Source organism: Pseudorca crassidens, chromosome 11, assembly GCF_039906515.1.
Source record: "Pseudorca crassidens isolate mPseCra1 chromosome 11, mPseCra1.hap1, whole genome shotgun sequence".
Taxonomy (NCBI): domain Eukaryota; kingdom Metazoa; phylum Chordata; class Mammalia; order Artiodactyla; family Delphinidae; genus Pseudorca; species Pseudorca crassidens.
Window position 1 is genome coordinate 103,336,271 of NC_090306.1, and position 20,098 is coordinate 103,356,368.

General features: G+C 60.7%; 1 protein-coding gene across 2 annotated transcripts in view; it reads left to right on the forward strand.

Moving 5' to 3' along the window:
* TBC1D22A (TBC1 domain family member 22A) overlaps positions 1-20,098 on the forward strand; it is a 311,485-nt gene that overhangs the window by 214,433 nt on the left and 76,954 nt on the right. For both annotated transcript variants that reach the window (XM_067698424.1, XM_067698423.1), the window contains exon 11: positions 14,477-14,604. In XM_067698424.1, coding sequence (XP_067554525.1) covers positions 14,477-14,604 — 128 coding nt within the window. The remainder of the gene's footprint in view (positions 1-14,476; positions 14,605-20,098) is intronic.

Here is a 20,098-nt window from a genome sequence, read left to right on the forward strand (position 1 = left end):
ACACCAAGCCCCGGGGCCCTGTAGTTTTCCTCTGTGATGTCCTTCATGGTTTGGGGCCACCACCAAATACTCCACGGCCAGTCCGCTGTGACAGGGCTGCTGGGGGCCCAGAGCGTGTGTCCATCACTCCGCAGGGTGTCCGTGGTGCACTGGGTGGGGTGGGGGCAGGTGTGCGGTCTGCAGGCCTGTATGTAGACGGCAGCCTGCCCGCCCCCTGGCCCCGTGCTCCTGTGTTTCCCATCCTTCCTGTGAGGCCGTGGAAACCCTTCCCTTGGGGAGGGAGTCGTCCTGGGTGCTAAAGAGCAGTGACAAGCTGGGGGCATGTAAGTTGGTGGGAACCTGAGGGACAGGTTGACCTCCCACTAGGGGGTTAGAAGGAAATTAGATGCCAGAGTTCCGGTCCCCTGGTGACAGGGGCTGCTGACGCATGAGCAGACACGGGAGGCAGGTTACGGAGCCGAGGAAAGAAGGTGGCCCTGCTCTGGGCTCCTTGGAAACCATTCTTGAACGTTTCTGGCTTATCCTGAACCACCACTCAGCACAGGGCAAGACTCCGGAGGCCGGCGTGCGTTCATATTCTGGTTCTGTCGCCCCAGCGGTGGGTGTGAGTGGCTGGTGATGGCCCCGCGGTGGCCATGGTTTTCCTGGGAGTGTGAAGAGTCAGCGCAGGTAAGGTGCTTAGGACGGTGGCTGTGAGCCCAGCCGACTTTGTACCTGTTTTATCTCACCATCATTTTTATCAACTGCGTAGCAGGCGGGTAGCGGTGGGTGGGTTAGCGCTCCTTCGGTGGGGTGAGTCTGGGGCCTCTGCTCCCTGGGCAGGCGCCTCTGTCCACGCCCGGATGCCCGTTAGCGTGGCCGATACTGACCCAACCCACGGGGGCCGGGGGGGTGCCGGCTGTCGTTACTATTAAATTTACACTCTCACCCTTTGGGGAAAATGCCCAAATGCACTCCTGGAGAGTGGTTTTATCTCGGTGTGTTAAAGGCTTAATCTGCGTGTACATTTTCCCTTCCCTGAGTTTTTAAATTTAGGTTAAATGCGATTTTAATGAAATTTCTCTGAAAGCTGTCTCGACTGCATTGTAAGGTTAAAATTGACTTATTCTTTCAAGATAGAATCCAGTTACAGCTAGTAAACTAGATTCAGCTTTATTACCATCCAAGTGACGATATTTTTATTACCGCTACAGTGTAAGCCGTCGGAGAGCAGAGGGTAAATCAGCAGAGCGGCCCTGGCCCGTGGAATATTCAGTGCGTGACAGTGAGAAATAACAAGCTCCCCTCCCCCGCTTGCGTCTTCATTAGGCGCCGGAGTGACTGATGGGAGCCGGGAAGGATGGCGATGTTTCCTTGGAGGCGCGGGGCCCTGGTGACAGGCAGAGCACACGCGTGACGGCAGTGCTGTCAGGCACGGGAAGTCACGTGGGCGCGGCGACTCCTCTGTGTGTCCCTCACCAGCCCGTCTCCCTGTCTCGGGCCAGGACTTTTCCCCCACGGCCAGCGTCCTTATTCCGGTGGCTCCATGCTGTGCCTGCCTGAGACCTTTGGACAGCAGGTGGCCCGTGGGTTCTCACTCTCCCAGGGCATGTCCGGTTGATTTAATGTGCCTTCAACTGAAAACCCACATGGCTAGTTGGTTGCATTTTGGGGAAGAGGGATCTATTACTCAGGCCAAAAAAATCAAAGGAGGAGAGGAAGTTTCCTGTAATCTGAAAAATAACGTATTATGAATGAACCCCTGGGTTCTAGTTCAGCCTCCATCACTGACTCTGAACTTGGTTGCTGCCTGCTGCTAATAATAATAATGATGATAACGATGGCAGCCGGCATCCATTAGGTGCCTGCAGCGTACAAGGCACTGTTCTCAGCTCTTTCTCTGCATCGCTGTGCTGGCTTTTCACAGCGCCCCTGTGAAGTGGTGCGTGACCATCCCCATTTTGAGAGCCCTGCCCCTTCTCTGGCCTCAGTTTCCCCTCAGGCCGGATGATCTCCATGTGGCCTCCAGCTCTGCCCATCCTGCATTGGTACTGAACATGGGAGAGCCCACTGAGCTGTCTCCCAACCGTGCGGGGGACCCGGTGGTATCCTGGGGCTCTGAGTCATGCTCGTCCCCGCCTGCGCCCCAGACTTCCTTGGGGAGCAGCAGCCTGTGGCAGCACCGTGGCCGTGCCTACCACCAGACCCCCCCATGCTCCGCCCCTCTGGGGACTCCTGGCAGCATCTCGCGCCTTCTGCTGCCGCACCCGCTGTGCCGCCCTGTGAGGAGGGAGGAGGCCAGAAAATCGAAGTTGTCTTCTTTGAATAGACAGCGGCACTCCTTTCCCCGTGGCTTTGAGCCGGTGCCCGCATCTCCACCCCCCACGTCCCAGCACCCAGCACGGCGCCCCGCGTGTGCAGGGTGTGCTCCGTGCCCGTTGGTGGGCTAACAGTCAGGTGTTTGCTGTGCTTCCTGCACAGGGGGGCGCCCTCAGCGTCCGTGGCTTCGAGTTGCTTCCGTAGAGTTTGAAGATGAAGCTCCCTGTGTACAAAGTGCAGGGTTGGGTGGGTGTTAAAGCCGTTGCCGTGTTGGTTATTCTAGTCTCTAGATGTTTGCTGCACCACGTGGGTTTCCTTGGAGGCTTTTGTTTTGCCTGAGACTCTCAGGTCCCCCTCCTCCTGCCCTCCAGTCCGTAGGATGGGCGGTCGGATGCCTGGGAAAGCTCGTAATATGTGCCAGTGTAGCACCGGCTGCGGCTACGTCATTGGTAAAAGGAACAGAAAAATGCTGCATGTGCGGGACCGACGAGCGATTCCTGGCCGAGTTGCTGAGAGCCGACCCTCTCGTGGCCGTCTGAGAACTGTCTGGCCTCAAAGTGAGTCCCCACTCCCACCCTCCCCCGCCAACCCCACCGCTGGCCGAGCTGGGCCTTCCTCACCGGGACGCGAGGGCCTCTCGGACTTGCTGGCTTCTCCCGCTAACTGACCTGTGTGCTGCTCTAGAGACAGTGCTTTCTCTGTGCAAGAGCCTTGATCCCAAGTGACCATCTTCACAGACATTTCCCACCACCCCCAGGGGCGTCACGTCATCGGGGGAGGGGCGATGCCTGCCAGAGAGCTTGGAAGGGCTCGGCCCCACTGTGCGGGAGGGGCTGTACCGGCCCGACGTGCAGGGTCAGTGGCTCAGGGGTCCCAGGGCTCAGCACCCCTGTAGCCATGCTGGACGGCCCCGCCCTCCGCCCTCCGTCCCTGCCCTTCCAGCCTTTGCTGCAGGAGCCCAGTCCCAGAGGCCTCCCCACCGTCGTCCTAGGACCTGGGGTCGGGCCTGTGGCCGCCTCCAGAGCCTGAGTGGTGTGTGGGGAGAGTTGGGCTGGGCCTGTCACCGGGGACCCTGCTGGACCCTCTCTGTTCCCTACTCCATCCTTCCTAGGCCTCCCTGTCTCCCAGCCCTTTGTGTTTTCCTCCCAACTTAAGCTTGTTTTCAGGTGCTCCCCCCGAGCAGGTGGAGAGGGATCTCTTTTCTTAAGATCAAGGGACAGCTCTCCTCCCATGTCTGGGCTGGCAGGGTCCCGGGAGGGTCTTGGGGCTGGCGGCCGGCAGGTGGGACTGCACTGAGATGCCCCCCAGGACAGAGCGGGCTTTTTAAGACCTGGAGCTGAGGCGTCGTTGGCTTTGACCATGGAGGACGTTCTGTGCTGTACGAGCAGACAGAAGGTTAACAGGTGCTCTGGGAGTTCTTCCTTCCAGGCCCGCACTTAGCACTGGATCGTAAAAGACTCCCTGTTCACAGGCGGGGCCCTCAAGGTGGCCGGGCCACCACCACCCAGCCCACTCTACGGCCCCAGGAAGCGGGTGAAGGTGGGCTGGGGCGGGGCCGGCCCCTCGCGAGACGAGGAGGCGGGTTGGAGCGTGTGTGAGAGACGCTGCGCCTGTGACTTGGCCGGCCCTTCTGCCCGGAAGCGCCCGGAGGGGCCGGCGCGGAAGGCCACGTGGGGTTGCTGGTTCACCTTCGGCTGCTCGAGTGGGGGCCTTTTTACCTGGGGAGCAGTGATGACCGCCCAGTGGGTAAGGAAAGGCCAGCATGCGAGGCCTCCCGAGCCGCGAATTCGCTGCTTTTCTCCTTAATGATGATATATCTTTGTGACCCTCCACCCGAGGTTGATTGCCAAACCGAGACGAGTTAATTAAATTGTAAATAGAGACTTCCAAATAAAGCGATTCTCCTTGACCTTAAGAAGAAGAAGTTGTCTTGGTTTTGAACGTAGGCCATCAAGTCTGGTTTTGAAATGATTCCCCGAAGCCATTTTTGTTCATGGTTACAAGTTGCTGGAGAGTGTGTGGGTGGCTTTATCTCCCTTACTGTAAAGAACTAACGTCCCTCTGAAATGAGGCCGGGAGGCCGCCCCGGCAGCAGGGCTTTTCCGCGCGGGGCTTGGTGGAAGGAGGACAGTTTACTGCACGGGGGTCAGACCCCTTTCCACAGTAATAAGCCCTTTCAAGAAGGCAGAGGAGGCACGTGCTGTTCTGTGAAGGGGGACCTGAGATGGGCCCTCTGGGCCCCCCGTACCTCAGGCAGTAGTCCCTGGTGGGCCCACCCTCAGGCTGCTTTCCCTGGCCCGTCCGAGCACCCAGCTCCGCCCTGCAGTCACACCCCCATCACTGCGCAAGGGACAGTGCAGTCCTCCGTGCTCTGCCGGGCCCGGGTCCCCCCGCACTGAGACTCCTGGGGTCACGTTTGCGGTGGTAGCCCTCCTGTGTCCTGGGGGGTGGGCAGGATGGGGAGGGCCGGGGTGCGGGCACAGGCTGTCCAGCTGCTTCTCGAAGCCCCCCACTCTGTCCCAGCACCCCCCTCCCCACCTCTCTCCAGGGCCCAGGCTTGTGGGCTCGCCTGTTGGCTCCGCGTGGCCTGGGCGCAGGCTGAAGCTGGCCGGGCCATCGGGGGAGCCCGCTTGTCCGTCTGTCTCTGTTTCTCACGCCTACCTCTCTGCCTTTCTCTGGCCCTCGAGTATTTGCCCCCTTCTGTCGCTGTGCGGGGGGCCGGGAAGGAGGAGAGGTGCGCGCAGGTGTCAGAAGCTCCTCTAATGGCCTCTTAAGCCTCCCTGGTCCAGGCTGGGGTCCCGGACAGGGGGCGCCAGTGGTCTCCGCCAGGCGTTGCCTGGGAACAGCCCCTCACGCAGCAGCACTGGGAGTGCTGGGGCGCTGGGCACTCAGCCCGTGATGCTCTGCCTGCAGCAGGCACTCGGTACGTCACCCGTCCCCACGGCTGGTGAGGTCGGGGCTGACGGGACCTGACCTGACACACGGGGACTGAGGCCGCCAGGAGCGTTCTGCTCAGCCCACACAGATGCAGTGTCCCTCTGTCCACTCTGATGAAGTGTCTGTTGACTCCAGAGCCCATGCTTGTCACCCCTCAGCCCGGGTTCCTGAGGGCCCCGAGTGTGCCCCTGCGTGTGCAAGCGTGTGTCCACGTGTGCGTGTGACCGCTCCAGTCTCTGGTTGGCGCCCTGCCGAGGGGACTCTTAGCACCCCTCCTTGGAACCCGTGACAGCGACGAGGAGACCCGCTCCCCCCGTCTTCCCCAGTGCGTGGCAGCCAAGGTCCCTGAGCTGGACACTCGTGCAGCCGGCTCTCTGGCGCGTGGGGACCCGTTGGCACCGCGCGTTGAGAACGCGGACCCGAGGCTGTCCTCTGTAGCTGGCGCCTGGGGGGCACCGGAGACCAGCAGGCGGTTAGGGGCTGGGGCGAGACGGGCACAGAGAGCCGTTGCCACAGAGCTGCCCATCGTGTGTACCCGGGAAATGACACCGTGCGACGGGACGCAGGGCTGAGGGGTGCGGGTCCCCACGTGGCACCTGGGGAGCCTGGAGGGGGTCGTTTTGGGTATCCTCACATTGTCAGCTGCGTGGGGAAGGTGTCTCTTCATTTGATCTGCGCCAAGCAGCCTGAAGACAATGCATGCACTTAGCTCCATGTTGAATGGGTGCCTTACAGGGGTGTGTGGACACCGTGGCCCACCTCCTTCTTACACCTGGATGCCTCTCTCCTGATTGCGAGGAGACCTGCAGTTCCCTCTTGGTGCCCTTATTCTCGCTGTCCTCACACCGTCCCTGGGTGTGGAAAGCGCTCCAGCGGGAACGGCATCCTGGCCTGTGACCACACGTGTGCAGGCGTTCTGGGTGAGCAAGGTTTCCCGCGGCACCACCCGTGTGGGCTGTTCTGCGTCGTTTGCTTGCTGACAACAGCAGCGGGAGAGCCAGGGCTGGGAAGAGCGGCCGGGACAGGAAATCCAGCCATGCTGGGGGGTCTCAGCAGGTAGGATGGGGGCGGGGAGGGCTGGCTCCTTCCCGGGAGCAGCCCGGCCCCTGGAACATGCTGCGGGTCTTGGTTGTAGGCGAGCAGGGTCAGCCGCAGGCCGCTGTCTTCCTTCTGGTCGTCCCCTGGTGGAGAGCAGCCTCTGCTTATCCACCACTCAGGCCCCTGCAGAGCCCCGCCTGGCCTCCGGAGCCTCAGCTGAGCCCTCCTCACTTCAGATGCCCCTGGGCTGGCCGAGCAGCTGAGGGTTGAACTAGGGCCGCCAGGAGAGTCTCAAACACCCGTCTCCCTGGTTCGGTCCTTCCCTGCTTCACAAGAGCCCAGCCCTTCCCGGTAGCACGGGGCTTCACCGGCTCATTAAGACTGTGTGCACGTGCGTGCTGGTGCCCCGAAACCCTGGTGCACCCCCTCTGTCTTAGCACTGGGAGCCCTGGGGGGGCCTTCGGAGAGGCCCCCTGAGCACTTGCTGGCCTGTCAGCCAGCCTGGTCAGGGCGGCCCAGACCCTGGTGTGGGTGCTGGCCTCCTGGCGGGCAGATGCCCGGTGTTCATGCCCCAGGTCCCCCGCTCCGCACCGTGGTCACCTGGCTGGCCGGCTCACGCCTGAGGAGCCCCAGGTGGATGTTTGGGGAAGCTGCCTTCATGGCACCCACTGTTGAGTCTTTGGTTTACACAGGTGTCCCATGGGAGGACGAGCCCCACCGTTCACTCATCCCGAGGGCCAGGCCAGGAGCGGCTGCGTGCGTGCAGAGAGCACCCAGCCATGCAAACCTCAAGGCCACCGAAGTGTCACAGTCACTCTCTAGGAGTCGAGGTAGGGGCACTGAGGAAGGGGGGTCAGCTCCAGGGTGGAGAGAGGTCAGAAAAGGCTTCAACAGGGCAGTGATGCTCGAGCTGAGTCTTGAATGTGGGGAGGCAGGGACCAGCCAGTACCAGGCATGGGGAGTCTCAAATCCAGGTCAGACTCTCACACGTATTTTGTGGCGGATTCTCAGTCTTAAAGTGCATCGGGAGAGAGGGAAGACTTCTGGGAAAGCTGTACGTCTTCGATTTCATCGCAGACTTGGGTGGTGTCAGGGCTGGCCTCCTGCCCACGGCGAGCTCAGGTCTGTCCACAGTGCAGCTCGCTGAGATCTGCACGCCTCACCAGCCCCGCCCTGTGTCCCCTCTGGAGCCTTGCATGGGTGTGGGGGGTGGGCCGAGGTCCATCCACCGGATCTGGCGTCGCACCCACTTCCTGTCTTCTCTGGGCGTGGCCAGGGCTAGGGGCAGGGAGCCCTCATGTGGCTTGTGGAGCAGTCGGTGCCCCGCTCTGTGGAAACAGCCCCGTTTGGGGCGTTCGTCGAGATGCTCGTGAGCACGTCTGTGAAGGGAGCATGGTCTCATAGCTCGTCGCGTCAGTTCTGTGTAGCTCCAGGAGAACTCGTATTCTGGATGAGGTTCTGTCGGAAAAGTAGAACCTAGTGCCTCTCTAGGGATGGAAAGGTGGTGTGCGTGGTGCCAGATAAACGCTATTTCTTTACAACCTGCTGGGAGGCTTCATTCCATCCAGTCTCCTGTTTATGCTGGGGTCCTGAGAGTGTGGTGGTGTCCCTGTCCCCAAGGCCAGGTGTGCCCGGTGTGACCTCCTCCCGGGCGTGTACTGCCCACTTTACAAACGGGCGGCAGCCTGTAGGGTCCGACCCGCCGTCACCACCACCCCTCTTCTTCCTATACAACAAGCTAGCGACCCCGCGGCCTGGCCTGTGTTCAACTAGCCTTGGAGGAGTGATCTGGGGAGAATGTGTCTGCAGTTGGGCCCCTGCCCTGATGTCTGTCTGGATCTCAACCCTCAGGGTCGTTTAATGCTGGAGGAAGTCCTCTGCTTGGACACCAAGTGCCAAGTGGGTGCCCCGCAGCACAGCGCTGCCACTCCCTGCCAGGGTGAGCGTCAGACCCCCGTGAAGGGCGCAGTTCTCCGGGAAGCGCCAGCTGCACGCCCGTGGTCCCCAGGCCGCCCGCACTTGTGACCCATCAGTGATAAAGGCAGCGGTTCCTGGGGCCCCAGGGCCTGCTCGCCGGAGCAGCTCACAGAGCTCAGGAGGGCCGGCGGGGGAGGGAGTGCAGGGTGAGGCGGGAGGGCCCCGGGGACTCGGCGCTTCCTCTCGGCCCTGGGGTCAGGGCCTGTCGCCCTCCACGGTTCACGTGTTCACCCGCTGAGCCCGCGCGTCCAGAGTTTTTACTGGGGCTTCCTCACGTGGGCATGATGGAGCTCAGTGCCCAGCTCCTGTCGTGTCCTGAGACCCTGGGACCAGGGTCTGTCACCTGTGGCCCCGTCAGAACACGCGTGTCCCCTGTGGCTAGAGGGGCAATGCGTCTGCTGGTCTCAGGTCCTGGCAGAGCCCCTGCCCAGAGCCTGGCCGCCTTCCTGCTGTTTGTCTAGGTCCCCATGTCCTGAGTCCTCTCCCTCTGCCCCTTTGCTCACTGCGCTGTGATGGCTGAGAAGGGTCTGTGGGGAGCCTGACAAGGGCCTGTGGCCCGAGGCCTTGGGAGCCGCGTCTGCTCTCGGGGGCTTCCTTGAGGCGGCCGAGAGCAGGCGCCCTGTTCAGCGGAGGCCTTGTTTGCCTGCTCAGAGCTTCCCTGGTGGATTTCCTTTTGGAAAGAGGCTTAGCTGCCCTTCCTCCCTCCTCTTGGTCTGGCACCTGTGTCACATGCCCACCGTATGGCAGCCGCTACCCCGGGACTTTCCCGAGAGGGTGCTGTGAGGGAGCTGGGGCTCTCCCCGTTCCAGGGAGGGCCTGGAGGTGCTGAGAGCCTGGAGAACCTTCTGGAAGCTGACCTGGGATCTGAGCCCAGTTCTCCTGATGCTGTAACCCGAGGTCTCTCTACTGTTCTCCAGTCTGACCCAGGCTCTGCTCTGCCTCAGGAAGAAGACAGGCCTTCTCACTGCGTGAGCGTGTTGTGTGCTTTGGGAGTGGAGTCACGGGTCCTGGGTCCTGAGCTGCTTCCTTCACTCCCCCCGTCTGCCCGCCCGGTTCCCTCCCAGCTCGGGCCCTCTGTCGTCCTAGTGGCCTCTGGGGGTGGCCACGGCAGGTCTGTCTGCAGCAGGGAGCCCTGGACGCTTCTCCCCCGGGAGCTGCTGGGCCGGGCGTCCTGGGTGTCGTCCTCCGTCCGGCTCCTTCCTCCTGCCCCTTGGCACAGCCCTGCACCCTGGGTCCTCAGCCGGGGGTCCTGGGCGTGCGGCTCGGCCCTGCCCCTGTTTGGGGCTGATGCTTTTTTCTAGCTGTTTGTTGTTACCGTCCATCAGACCTGGCAGACGAGGAGGGTGGGTGAGCCCAGAACAAGGCCTCCTTAGCTGCAGAGAGGCCTGCATTCCCTGCCACTGGCTCTTGTTTTAGTTCTTTATCTTTTTAACTGATTGGAGGATTGAAATCTCCACCCCCCCCACCCCAAACCAAAGCCTTTTCGGGCCTCGCCTGGCAGAAGTGGGTTGAGGGTGGCTTGGGGCGGTTTTCCTTGTCAGGTATCTACGTGTGAGCAGTTAGGTTCACTCTTGGGGCAAATAAACCTAAGCAGTGCCTGGCCCTGTGTGAACAGTGCCTATTCTTCGTGCCAAGTCAACGGGATATGTGTTTTTTTTCCTTTTTAGCATAAATCTTGGGACACAATCTGTTTGTGTAATTTATTTTGGTTTTTAATGAAGAAGACAAGGTGTTTCAGCAGAATTCCCAGCCTGCAGACGTGCTGTTTCAGGTGCTGGGAGAAGCGTCCAGCACGTGCTGGGCGATGGGCACTTGCTGTGCCTTTGTGGCGGTCTGCCTCAGAAGGCTTTGATGGAAAAACGTCTCCTCAGCCTGAAAGATGATAATTACATCTGCCTGATCACTCATTCCATGTCCCCTCTAATTTCCAGTGAAATGGAAATTTCAAATCCAGAATCACTGCTAACCGAGTTACCTTTATCAGTGACAGAGCATCTGCTCACACTTGCTTATAAGAATCTTTCTGGCACATACGTTTGCGCTCCAATGTATACAAATGGAAAGTCGTGGCTGGAGCTGAGGCGTCCATTTTTCAACGCGTTCAGGGCAGAGGCGGCCTCCCCAGAAGTTCACTGTGTGCGTTAGGAGGTGGGCGGGGGCCGTGGCCACATCACTCTTCATTGTGGCTTCCGGAGAAGCCAGGCCATCGGTGAGAAACGGCCACCTCCACGTGACCAAGGTGTGCCTCCCGCGGTCCTGGGATGGCTGCTCCTGTTGGCTGGGGGGGCCTGGTCGTGGGTCGGAGCCTGGCGGACGAGGCTCGCATCCCCACCAGGTGGGCCCGGGGCTGCCTGCTTCGCTGCTGTCGGGAGCTCGGGCCTGCGTCGGGCAGAAGAGAAGCCCAGGCCCTCAGGACACTCAGTCGGTAACTCTGGTGAAATAGCTCGGAGGCTCAAAGCTGCGTTTTCTTTCTATCTCTCCTGCACGTTGCTGAGCTCGTGGAGGGCAGGACGCCGGCCACATCTCCTCTGTAGCTTCACTGTCACAGGCGGTGGGGTACATGGAGACGCCCGAGAGCTTCCCGGAAAGAGCTGATGAATGAGCAGCCTCTGCCCGTGTCCTCGTGGGGTTGACGCTGTGGCCCTTGCTCTGCAGAGGCCCCGGCTGTGCCCAGGGTGCTGGTACCCGGAGATACCGGGCGGGTCTGTGGGCCCATCTGGCATCGTGGGGTCATTTCAGGACACGGAGAGGGACAGTCCTGAGTCTGCCGCTGCCACGTGCACCCCCGGATGGGCCACCTCGCCTGCTTCTCGCGTGGGCCCAGGTCCCGTGGGCGAGAGCTGGCCAGTGGGCCGTTGGTCCTCGCGCTCCGGCTGGGATGGGCTCCTCTGGCCGAGCCTGAGACGGGGTGGCGTCTGCCAAAGCCTCGTGGGTGGGCCTCAGGTGGGACTGACGGAGGAGAAGAGGGGTTTATTTTTACTTGTTTGGTTAGGTTCCTTCAGTGACAGATGTTCCGGAAGTATGTGTTTAATTTTGCAAATCAGTTTGCTCGCCAGTTCACGTTAGAAAGGTGTCGTGTGCCTCCCGGGCACTTATTAGAGTTGCTTGTTTTCCCCGCTTGTAAACGGTGACCTTCTGCGTCAGCCGAGGAGGCCAGTGGCACTGCAGGCGCAGGGACGTGGCTGGGGGACTGCGGGCGGCTCATTCCACGCCACCGCCCTGCCCCCGCCTCCGAGCGCATCCGGCCGTCACTCCACTTGACCCGCGAATGTGCCGGGCACACGCCACACGCCGGGCCTGGCTCTGTGCCAATCCCTGGGTCCAGACAAGGTCCCGCCCCACGGGCACCGCGGTCCAGGGACACCCAGGGCTCCACAACCCATGAAAAGCCACCTGAATCCGCGAGGGTGAACTCGGAGTCGCCCCGCCTTCCCGATTATCAACACCCGGCGAGCGCCTGGTGTGGGGTGGCGTCGGCGCCCCGTGTGGGCCTGGGCAGGAGGCGCCTGGGCCTGCTGGCCTGCCGCCCGCTGCTCTGTCCTCGACTCATGTGTCCCGGAGAGTTTCAGTGGCTAGTGAGTGGCAGGTGCTGGAGCCCCTGATCGTCCAGGCCTGTCCTGGGAGCGGCCCCTGCCGGGTCCCCCTCCTTCGGGCGCTCTGTATTCAGGAGGCGGTTTTCTCTTCGGAGCTGTCGCCATCCTTCCGCCCGCTCTGCCCCCGCTGCCGACTGCACTCGTGGAAGCTCACTCCCCTGTTTCTGTGTAAAAGATCTTTGTTCAGTAAATGGATTCATTTTCTGAACTGCCGGTTTTCAGGTGTTGATGGTATTTGCGTTTCCCGTTGGCCAGCGTGCTCGCGTCGGTGCCCCGGCCTCGGCTGCCACCCTTGGGGAACGGGCACGGGGGGCCACTCAGGGCCCCACGGAACTTTCCGGCTTCGTAGCTGCTGCTGTTTTCAGCTTAGAGGTAGATCTTAAGTCTTTGAAAAGAGCAGGACGTCCCGTCGCGTTGCTGGAAAGCTCCGCAGTATGTCGTCGTGGAGAAATGGGGGCGGGTGACTGAGAAATGGGCGGTTTATTCGCGTGTCAGTTACCCGCTTTCTAACGTCATTCATTCCCTCATTCCCTCATTCCCTCATTCACCCGTCGTCTGGCTCACGCTTACTGGGCACCTAGTGTGTCCCGGGGCTGCAGGTGCGGAGGGGTCTCAGGCACCACACCTGCTGTGGAGCAGCTCACATCCTGGGGCGGGCACAGCCCTAAGCAGCGAAGCCCGGGCAGTGTGACACGGGGTCCAGGGAGGAGGCTGTGGAACCAGGAGGAAGGAGGCTGGCACGGGGGGAGGGACTGGGTCGGCGCCCGGGTGGGGCCTCGCCGGGCACACGGTGTCACCCGAGCAGGCGCAGTGCTGGGTGGCCGGGGACCGAGAAGGGCGGTTCTGGCCCAGCTGGTCCTTCTTTGTCTGCCAGCTGGTGTCTCTCAAACTGTGGGCCATGTACGGGGCCCTCACGACGTCTTGAGAGGAATTCCCTCGTGGTATTAGGCGGCCCCCTGAGCTTACAAGCTGGGGACACGGGGAGGACGCTTCCCCTTGCAGACCCCAGGGCTCTCCTCGGTGACAAGCCGTGTGGCTCGTTTCTGCCGGGGCTGCCGCTGTGGAGGCTCTGTGCTGTGACTCTGCTCCCACTTCATCCTCCGCTGGAGCAGCAGGGGACCGTTTTGGGTCGTGAGGTGGAGTTAACAAGTAAGTGTATTTAACACAACATTAGCGGTTAGAAGCTGCAGAGCGGACCACAGAGCCAGCCCTGCCCTGCGTGGGGAGCTCCTCCTGGGACGCGGACCCTGCGTCAGAGGCTGGAGCCCCGTCTTCCTCTGTCTCTGGGGGCCCGGGTGCCGAGTCCTTGTGTAACTTGTCCCTGCGAGGGCTCTCAGCACAGGGGTGTGGCTGACATAAGAATCTTCCGGAGACACAGAAACGCAGATCCCGCCGGGAAGATTCTGATCCAGAAAGTCGAGATGCACCGAGAAAGCTGTGTTTTAACAGCCGCTGAGATGAGGGTGACGTCTGGGAACCCCTGAGGTCGCTGTCGGCCCACACTGCAGCCTTCTGAGCTGGCCTCGCGCTTTCCTGATCCCCTGGCTGTCGCTTGTTTGTTTGCCGCTTCTAGAACTTTCGTTGGGAGAACTGAAGGAGCCGTACACTTTTCTCAGGGTTGCCTCTCAGGGCAGGCGGGGAGCGGGGGGTAAGACCACAGGAGGAGCCAGTGACTCTGGGCATGTGCAGACACGGGGCCGTGGGCCACACTCGTGGGTCCTGGTGGCCGGAAGTCAGGGTGGGCACGTCCCAGTCCCCAGTCTGGATAATTAGGCCATACTTGCCTGTTTTATAAGGCAGCACCCGTCCTCCCCTGGCCCTTCGAGTGGCTCTTCCCAGGGCAGAATGTTGGGAAAATGCAGCACAGTCACCATGACCCCCAGAGTCTCTGCTTCCGTGGAGGGGCACTTCCAGGGTCCCAGGACCTCGGAGCTCCAGTGAGCTCTGAAGCCTTTCCCGCGGGTTGTTGAGAGCCCAGCAGAGAGGCCTGGGCAGGGGACGCTGGGGGCTCGAGCCGTGGAGCGCCATGACGGGGAGAGACTCTGTGGCTGGTGGGAGATGGCGCCTCGGGCCTGGTTCTCCCCAGGGGCCCTGCTGTCTTCACAGAAGCCCCAAACCTAGGATCCAGGGATGGGCCCGCCTGCCCCCTCACTGGCCGGGCCCGAGAGCCCGTGGGGCCCAGGAGCCCATGGGACCCGGGCCGGCATGAGGGCGAAGCCATCCCCTCTCTCAGGACTGCAGCCCGTATCTGGTGGGCCAGACGGGTGAAGGTCGGCTGAGCCCCGCCGCGTGCCCCCGAGCGTCCGCTGGCCTCTCAAACCAGTGCCGCCGTCGGTAGGGCAGGACTGGGCCTGCCCGTGTTCCTGGGGTGGGGCTCGGGGCATCCCAGACGGGGCGCACAGTCCGCCCACAGGAGCTGTCGTGGTCCTAGTTACCGTTACTGCCGTCACCACCCATATCCTTGAGGAAGAGAGTCTGAGGTCTTGGGGTGGAAGTTCCTTTTCCGTCCGTGCTCCTTGGGGGCGGTGCCTCGGCTGGTTGGAGGGGTTCCGAGGTGAGCCCGGGGCCTCAGGGAAGGGGCAGACCCCCGGGGGCTCTCCTGACAGCCGCGGGGCCTGTGTTTGTCCCTGCAGGGCAAGTCCACCGGCACCTGGACCAGCACGAGGTGAGGTACCTGCAGTTCGCCTTCCGCTGGATGAACAACCTGCTGATGCGCGAGGTGCCCCTGCGCTGCACCATCCGCCTGTGGGACACCTACCAGGTGAGCACCCCTCGCGCCCCTCCCTCCCGTGGTGCCCGCGGCGCCTCACCTCCCGCCGCCTGCTGCTCTGCGTCCGTTTGCTGTGCTCAATTTCGCCTTCGAAGCATCCTCTCCACTGAAATGCCGTCTTTTTAGAGTCCACTTCTGGCGTTCTTGTCATTTGACTAGACGTAAGACAGGGAAAAGAACTTGATGTAGTTTTACCTGTAGCTGGATTTCATCCCGCTGTGCAGTTTGCACTTTGGCCGGGGCCCCGGGGCAGGTGTAACTCCAGCGAGACTCTGAGCTGCATGTGCCGGACACACTCACGCTCAGGACTCACACCTTGGCTGTGTTTTGAGTCACTCGTGATAAAGATTTTAAAAAGTCCCCGACAGATTCAGTGCGCTGTGAAGTTTCCTCCTCTCCACAGCGTTTTCTGGAACAAACCACCTTTGTTCCCTTGAGTGTCACGCTGCTTATTCTAACTCCTCTCCCGTTTCTTGGAGACGTTTGCCGAGGCTGAGGCCGTGCCGGGGGTTCCACGCTGGCCTTTCCTCATCCCTCGCGGTGAGCAGGCACCTTGTGTGTACTTGGAGTGGCGTCTCCTCAGAGGCTGGCTTTCATTCTTAACTCGGGGAGGCAAGGTTTTCCTGCACTGGGCGCCAGCCCTTTGTGGGCCTTGGACGGGGCAGCTGCCTTTGGAGGCTGGGAGAGGGAGCCCCAGGCCACGGGCTTCTTCGCGGGGCAGCAGGAGCCCCAGACGCAGGGTTGGGCTCCCGTGCATGGACGTCCACGAAGATGGCGGTGGGGTCCCGAGGCCCCGAGCAGGCTGGAAGGGCCTCGCCCCCCAGCCTTCTCATCAATGGAGCCCTTGGTCTATATGGCGCGATCGTCCCGTGGGATGGGGACCTTGAGCTGCTGCCCTGTTGGCCCCCGTGCCCGCCAGCCTTGAGTTCTGAGCACACTTCTCCCAGGTCAGTGAGAACAGTAGCCCAGAGCTTTGTTCCTTACGCCAGCCCGTGTGCCCGGCGCGGGGTCTGTGGCTGTTTTTGTGGCTCTGAAGCCCTGTGTTGTGACTTTGCTTTTCCTTTGCGCAGCTGTGCGTTCTGATGGTGTTGGCTACAGAAATTACGACCGGTCAGTAGCCGCGTCCGAATCCCCCACTTTGGTTTTGCTTTCGTAGGTACTTGACAGCTACAGAATTTCTAGCCACTCACATTTCCTGGGATGTAAAGCCGTTTTGGGGGGGCTGTTTGGTTAAAGTGGCCATTGGCCTGGTGCAATCGATCAGGTCTCAGTTACGTTGCAGGAAGCGAAACTTCATATCCCGTAAATTTTGAACGCTCTGCACTGGTGATGGGTTACACTGAGGTCCTGACCCCCCTCATTAAACACAGAGTCCCCTGTAATACTGTCCCCATTATGAATAAATTAGGTATTAAGTCAGTCGCATTTTGAGGAGCAGAAAATGGGTCTGCGCGTCTGTGGTCCTGCACCTTCCTTCACTGAAACTCCTAATAGCTATTAAAATAATAGCTAATAAAACTATTAAAACTCTAAGCACAATTGTGGCATCTTTATTGAGTTAATTTTCTTGAAATTAAATTTTGTTGTGAATTGACTCATTTGTACCATGGACTGATCGTTGAACTGACAGTACCCTCGTCGTAAACCTTTTCATATCTTAAAAATTGGGGGTATTTCTATTTTACAGGCCCAAGTGACCATGAAATTGTATTGCATCTTTTGGCAATGAAAGTACATAGTAATCGTAGGATGGCAATCGGGTGATTACTCTCCCTTAAACCAGGGTGTTTATTAGCTGGGCCATTACAGGTTTCAGGAACTCTTTAATCCCTTACAAGCAAGGTAGATTAAAATCCTCTTGGGGCACGTGTCAACAAAAGGCTACCCATAATGTGCCCCAGGCCGTGGACTAGCCGATGGCACAAAAACGCATGAGGGGCATTAGTTACAAGGAGGAAGAAAGGCAATTAAAAAGCGCAGATCATCCAGAAGCAGCCGAAGAGCAAGGAGGTGAGCCCTGCCCCCTGGGGGCGTGATGTGCCCCATGCGAGAAGTGCGCGGGGTGCGGGCGCCGTGCAGGCTGCTGTGGTCCAGCTCCCAGAGGGAGCCGGTGCAAAGGGTGCGTCCCACCCGCCATAGCTGGAGCCGACACCTCAAATGAGAGAGAAAACTCTGGGCCCCTGTGCTGTGCTGTGGGTCCACGGCCGCAGGGCTGAGGCCGTCGGAGCAGCCGGGATGCGCTCCGTCCTGCCCGTGTCCTCCCGGCCCTCGCTTCCCCTCTCGTGGGCTCCCCTCCACGCCCCCGCTCCGTGCGGAGGAGGCGTGGGCTCCCTCCCTAGCGAGCGAGGGCCCCGCGGGGCTGACGGGAGGGCACGCGGGTGTTTCCAGGCTACACCTGCCGCCTCCTGCTGCTACCTGGACAGTGAAGTCGAGCCCGGCCCTCTGGGTCCGGTCCCGAGGGCCTGGGGGGCCAGTCCCAGGCTGCGGAGGGCTGGGGCAGCAGGCCGGAAAGCAGCTCGGCTGCGCGTTTCGGGGGCTTGGGCTCCAGGGCACCCTGCCTGCTGGCGGGCACCGAGCGGCGCTTCAGCTCTCGCCCCTCTGTGCTCAGAGCTGCTCTGCGCCTCGAGGCCTGCGTTCCAGCTTCAGCGGGCCTCCCTCGGGGTCTTTGGTTTCACGCACCTTCTCTGGAATTGCTTTCCTGTGGAAAAACAGCCACAGATGCGGCTTCTATTTTATCGTAACGTGGGTGGGCCCCGGACGGTGGCCGTGGCTCGTGGCTCGTGGGCCTCTGCGTCCCTGCGAAGCCCAGGGCTGCACCTCGGGCGTCTCCCGGCAGCGGCTGGAGTCCTGGGGAGTGCATGCGTCCCTGCCAGCGCCCTGGGCGCAGAGGTGGGTCCTAGGGCTGCGCTCTCTCCCCGCGTCCCTGGCTGCACTTTATGTCTGGAGGCCTGGTGGGCACAGGCGACTGACTACAGGGACCGCAACCCCCGACTCCCGGGCCAGCTCCTCCCCCGGCAGTTCCTGGGACAAAAGCCTCCCTTCTGTCTGAGCTGCTTGACCTCCTCCCAGACCATGGGAGTAGGTGTGCCTGTGCGCTGTTGAGGAGGGTCCCTGGTCCCCCAGTTGCTCGCTCTCTGGGATATGCGCTGGGGCTGCTGTCCCACCACGCGGGCAGGACCGCGTGAGCTTCTCCCAGTGTCGGCGGTGCGGCAAACCCCCCTCCCCCACTGTGAGTGGGACTGTCCTCCCCCCCCCCCCCCCCACCAGGGGACCTGCCCGGGAGGAGACAGCCAGAGGGGTCGGCACCTGCTGATCTCCTGAAAGATGGGAGATCGAAGTGCGTTTCCTGGTTTGTATTTCTTTTCTCCTAAATGGCATTAGAATGTCGGCCAGCTCAAGGTTGCTTTAGCTGTTCGGGGTCTTTTGTGGCTCCATACAGATTTTAGGTTTGTTTTTCTGTATCTGTGAAAAATGCCGTTGGAGTTTTGGTAGGGAATGCCTTGCGTCGCTTTGGGTAAAATGGACATTTTCACAGTACTGATTCTTTCAGTCCACAAATGAGGAGTGTCTTTCCATTTATTTATGTCTTCTCCAATTTCATTCATCAGTGTTTTTTTTAGTTTTCAGTGAACAGATTTTTCACTTTCTTGGTTAAATTTATTCCGAAGCATTTTGTTTTTGATGCAGTTGTGAATGGGGTGGTTTTCTTAATTTCTCTCTCCAACAGTTCATTGTTTGTTTATAGAAATGCAACCGAGTTCTGTATGTTGATGTTTTTCTTATCCTGCGACTTTACGGAACTTGTCTAAAGGCAATGAAATTATCTCACAGAGGTATCTGCACCCTCATGTTCATGGCAGCCGAGATATGGAACGACCCAAGTGTCCATCGATGGATGAAAAGATAAAGAAATTGTGTGTGTATACACATATGTGTGTCTATATATACGTGCGCACACACACATACACACACACACAATGGAACGTTACTCGGCCTTTAAAAGGAAGGCCCTCGTGGGCGTGGCCGACGTGGCTTAGGGAAGGTCAGGGGAAGAGGCCGGGCAGCCGGAGGAGGGCATCTCCGGGCAGGAGAGGACGCACCAGAGTGCGAGCCAGGGAGAGAGGCCCCAGGGCAGCAGAAGGCTCTAGGATGACGGGACCACCCAGAGGGGAGCCTCTAGGCACATGTGGGTTTTCCACACTCGAAAAATATGACCAGTGTGACCGAGGAACTGCATTTCTAGTTTGCATTTTGGTTCACTGAGATTTATGTTGAACAGGCCCACCCCGGGTAGCTGCATGCAGCACTGCTCTGTCAGGGACGGGTGGGGTCAGCGGGTCGGGGCCGTGGGCGTCGGGCAGCAGCGGGCAGGTCAGGACGCGTGGGCGTCGGGGAGCAGCGGGCAGGTCAGGACCCGAGGGCGTCGGGGAGCAGCGGGCGGTCAGGACCCGTGGGCATCGGGCAGCAGCGGGTAGGTCAGGACCCGTGGGCGTTGGGGAGCAGCGGGCGGTCAGGACCCGTGGGCATCGGGCAGTAGCAGGCAGGTCAGGACCCATGGGCATCGGGCAGCAGCGGGCAGGTCAGGACCCGTGGGCATCGGGCAGCAGCGGGCAGGTCAGGACCCGTGGGCATCGGGCAGCAGCCAGTAGTTGCAGGACCCGTGGGCATCGGGCAGCAGCGGGCAGGTCAGGACCCGTGGGCATCGGGCAGCAGCGGGCAGGTCAGGACCCGTGGGCATCGGGCAGCAGCCGTCAGGTCAGGACCCGTGGGCATCGGGCAGCAGCCGTCAGGTCAGGACCCGTGGGCATCGGGCAGCAGCCGTCAGGTCAGGACCCGTGGGCATCGGGCAGCAGCCGTCAGGTGCAGGTCCGGCAGGGCAGTGACTCGAGCCAGCCCTGGGGAGAATGTGAGGAAATGGACTTGGCTGGAGCCCCTTGTCCTCTGAGAGGTGCGCCTGTGCAGGGAGGGGGCTGCGGTGGGAAACCCCGGGCATTTCCAAGCTGACGGGCTTGTCAGTAGACCGAAGAGGTGGGTGCACCGGGCGGTGGACAGCTCTGCCCCTGTCCCTCCTTCCCCGGCGCCCCGAGGCTGATTCAGAAGGGTGTGCTCCGCTGGGACCTGTCTTGGAGTGAAAAAGAACGTCAGCAGCTTTCTGGAACGGAAATGTGAGAGCCAGGTTCTCAGAACGGTGCTATCTGTTCTCTACGTTCTAGTAACTTCCTTCCTTCCCATTCCGGCTCTCACTGAGGTCTTCCCATCACTGGCTGATACCCATCACTGGCCCCGGGCCAGGGGAGGGGGCATCACAGCCTCGTGTCCGCGCAGAGGTGATGATGTGTGTGACTTCAGGAATGGCAGTGGCCCCCGCCCCATCCCGAGGACTGCGGCTTGGGTAGGTGAGGGCGTACGGAGGCTGACGTTTCCCACAACCTAGTGATTGTGTTAGAAGAAAAGGAAAAACTTCCTTTTGCCAGGTGAGTGTTGC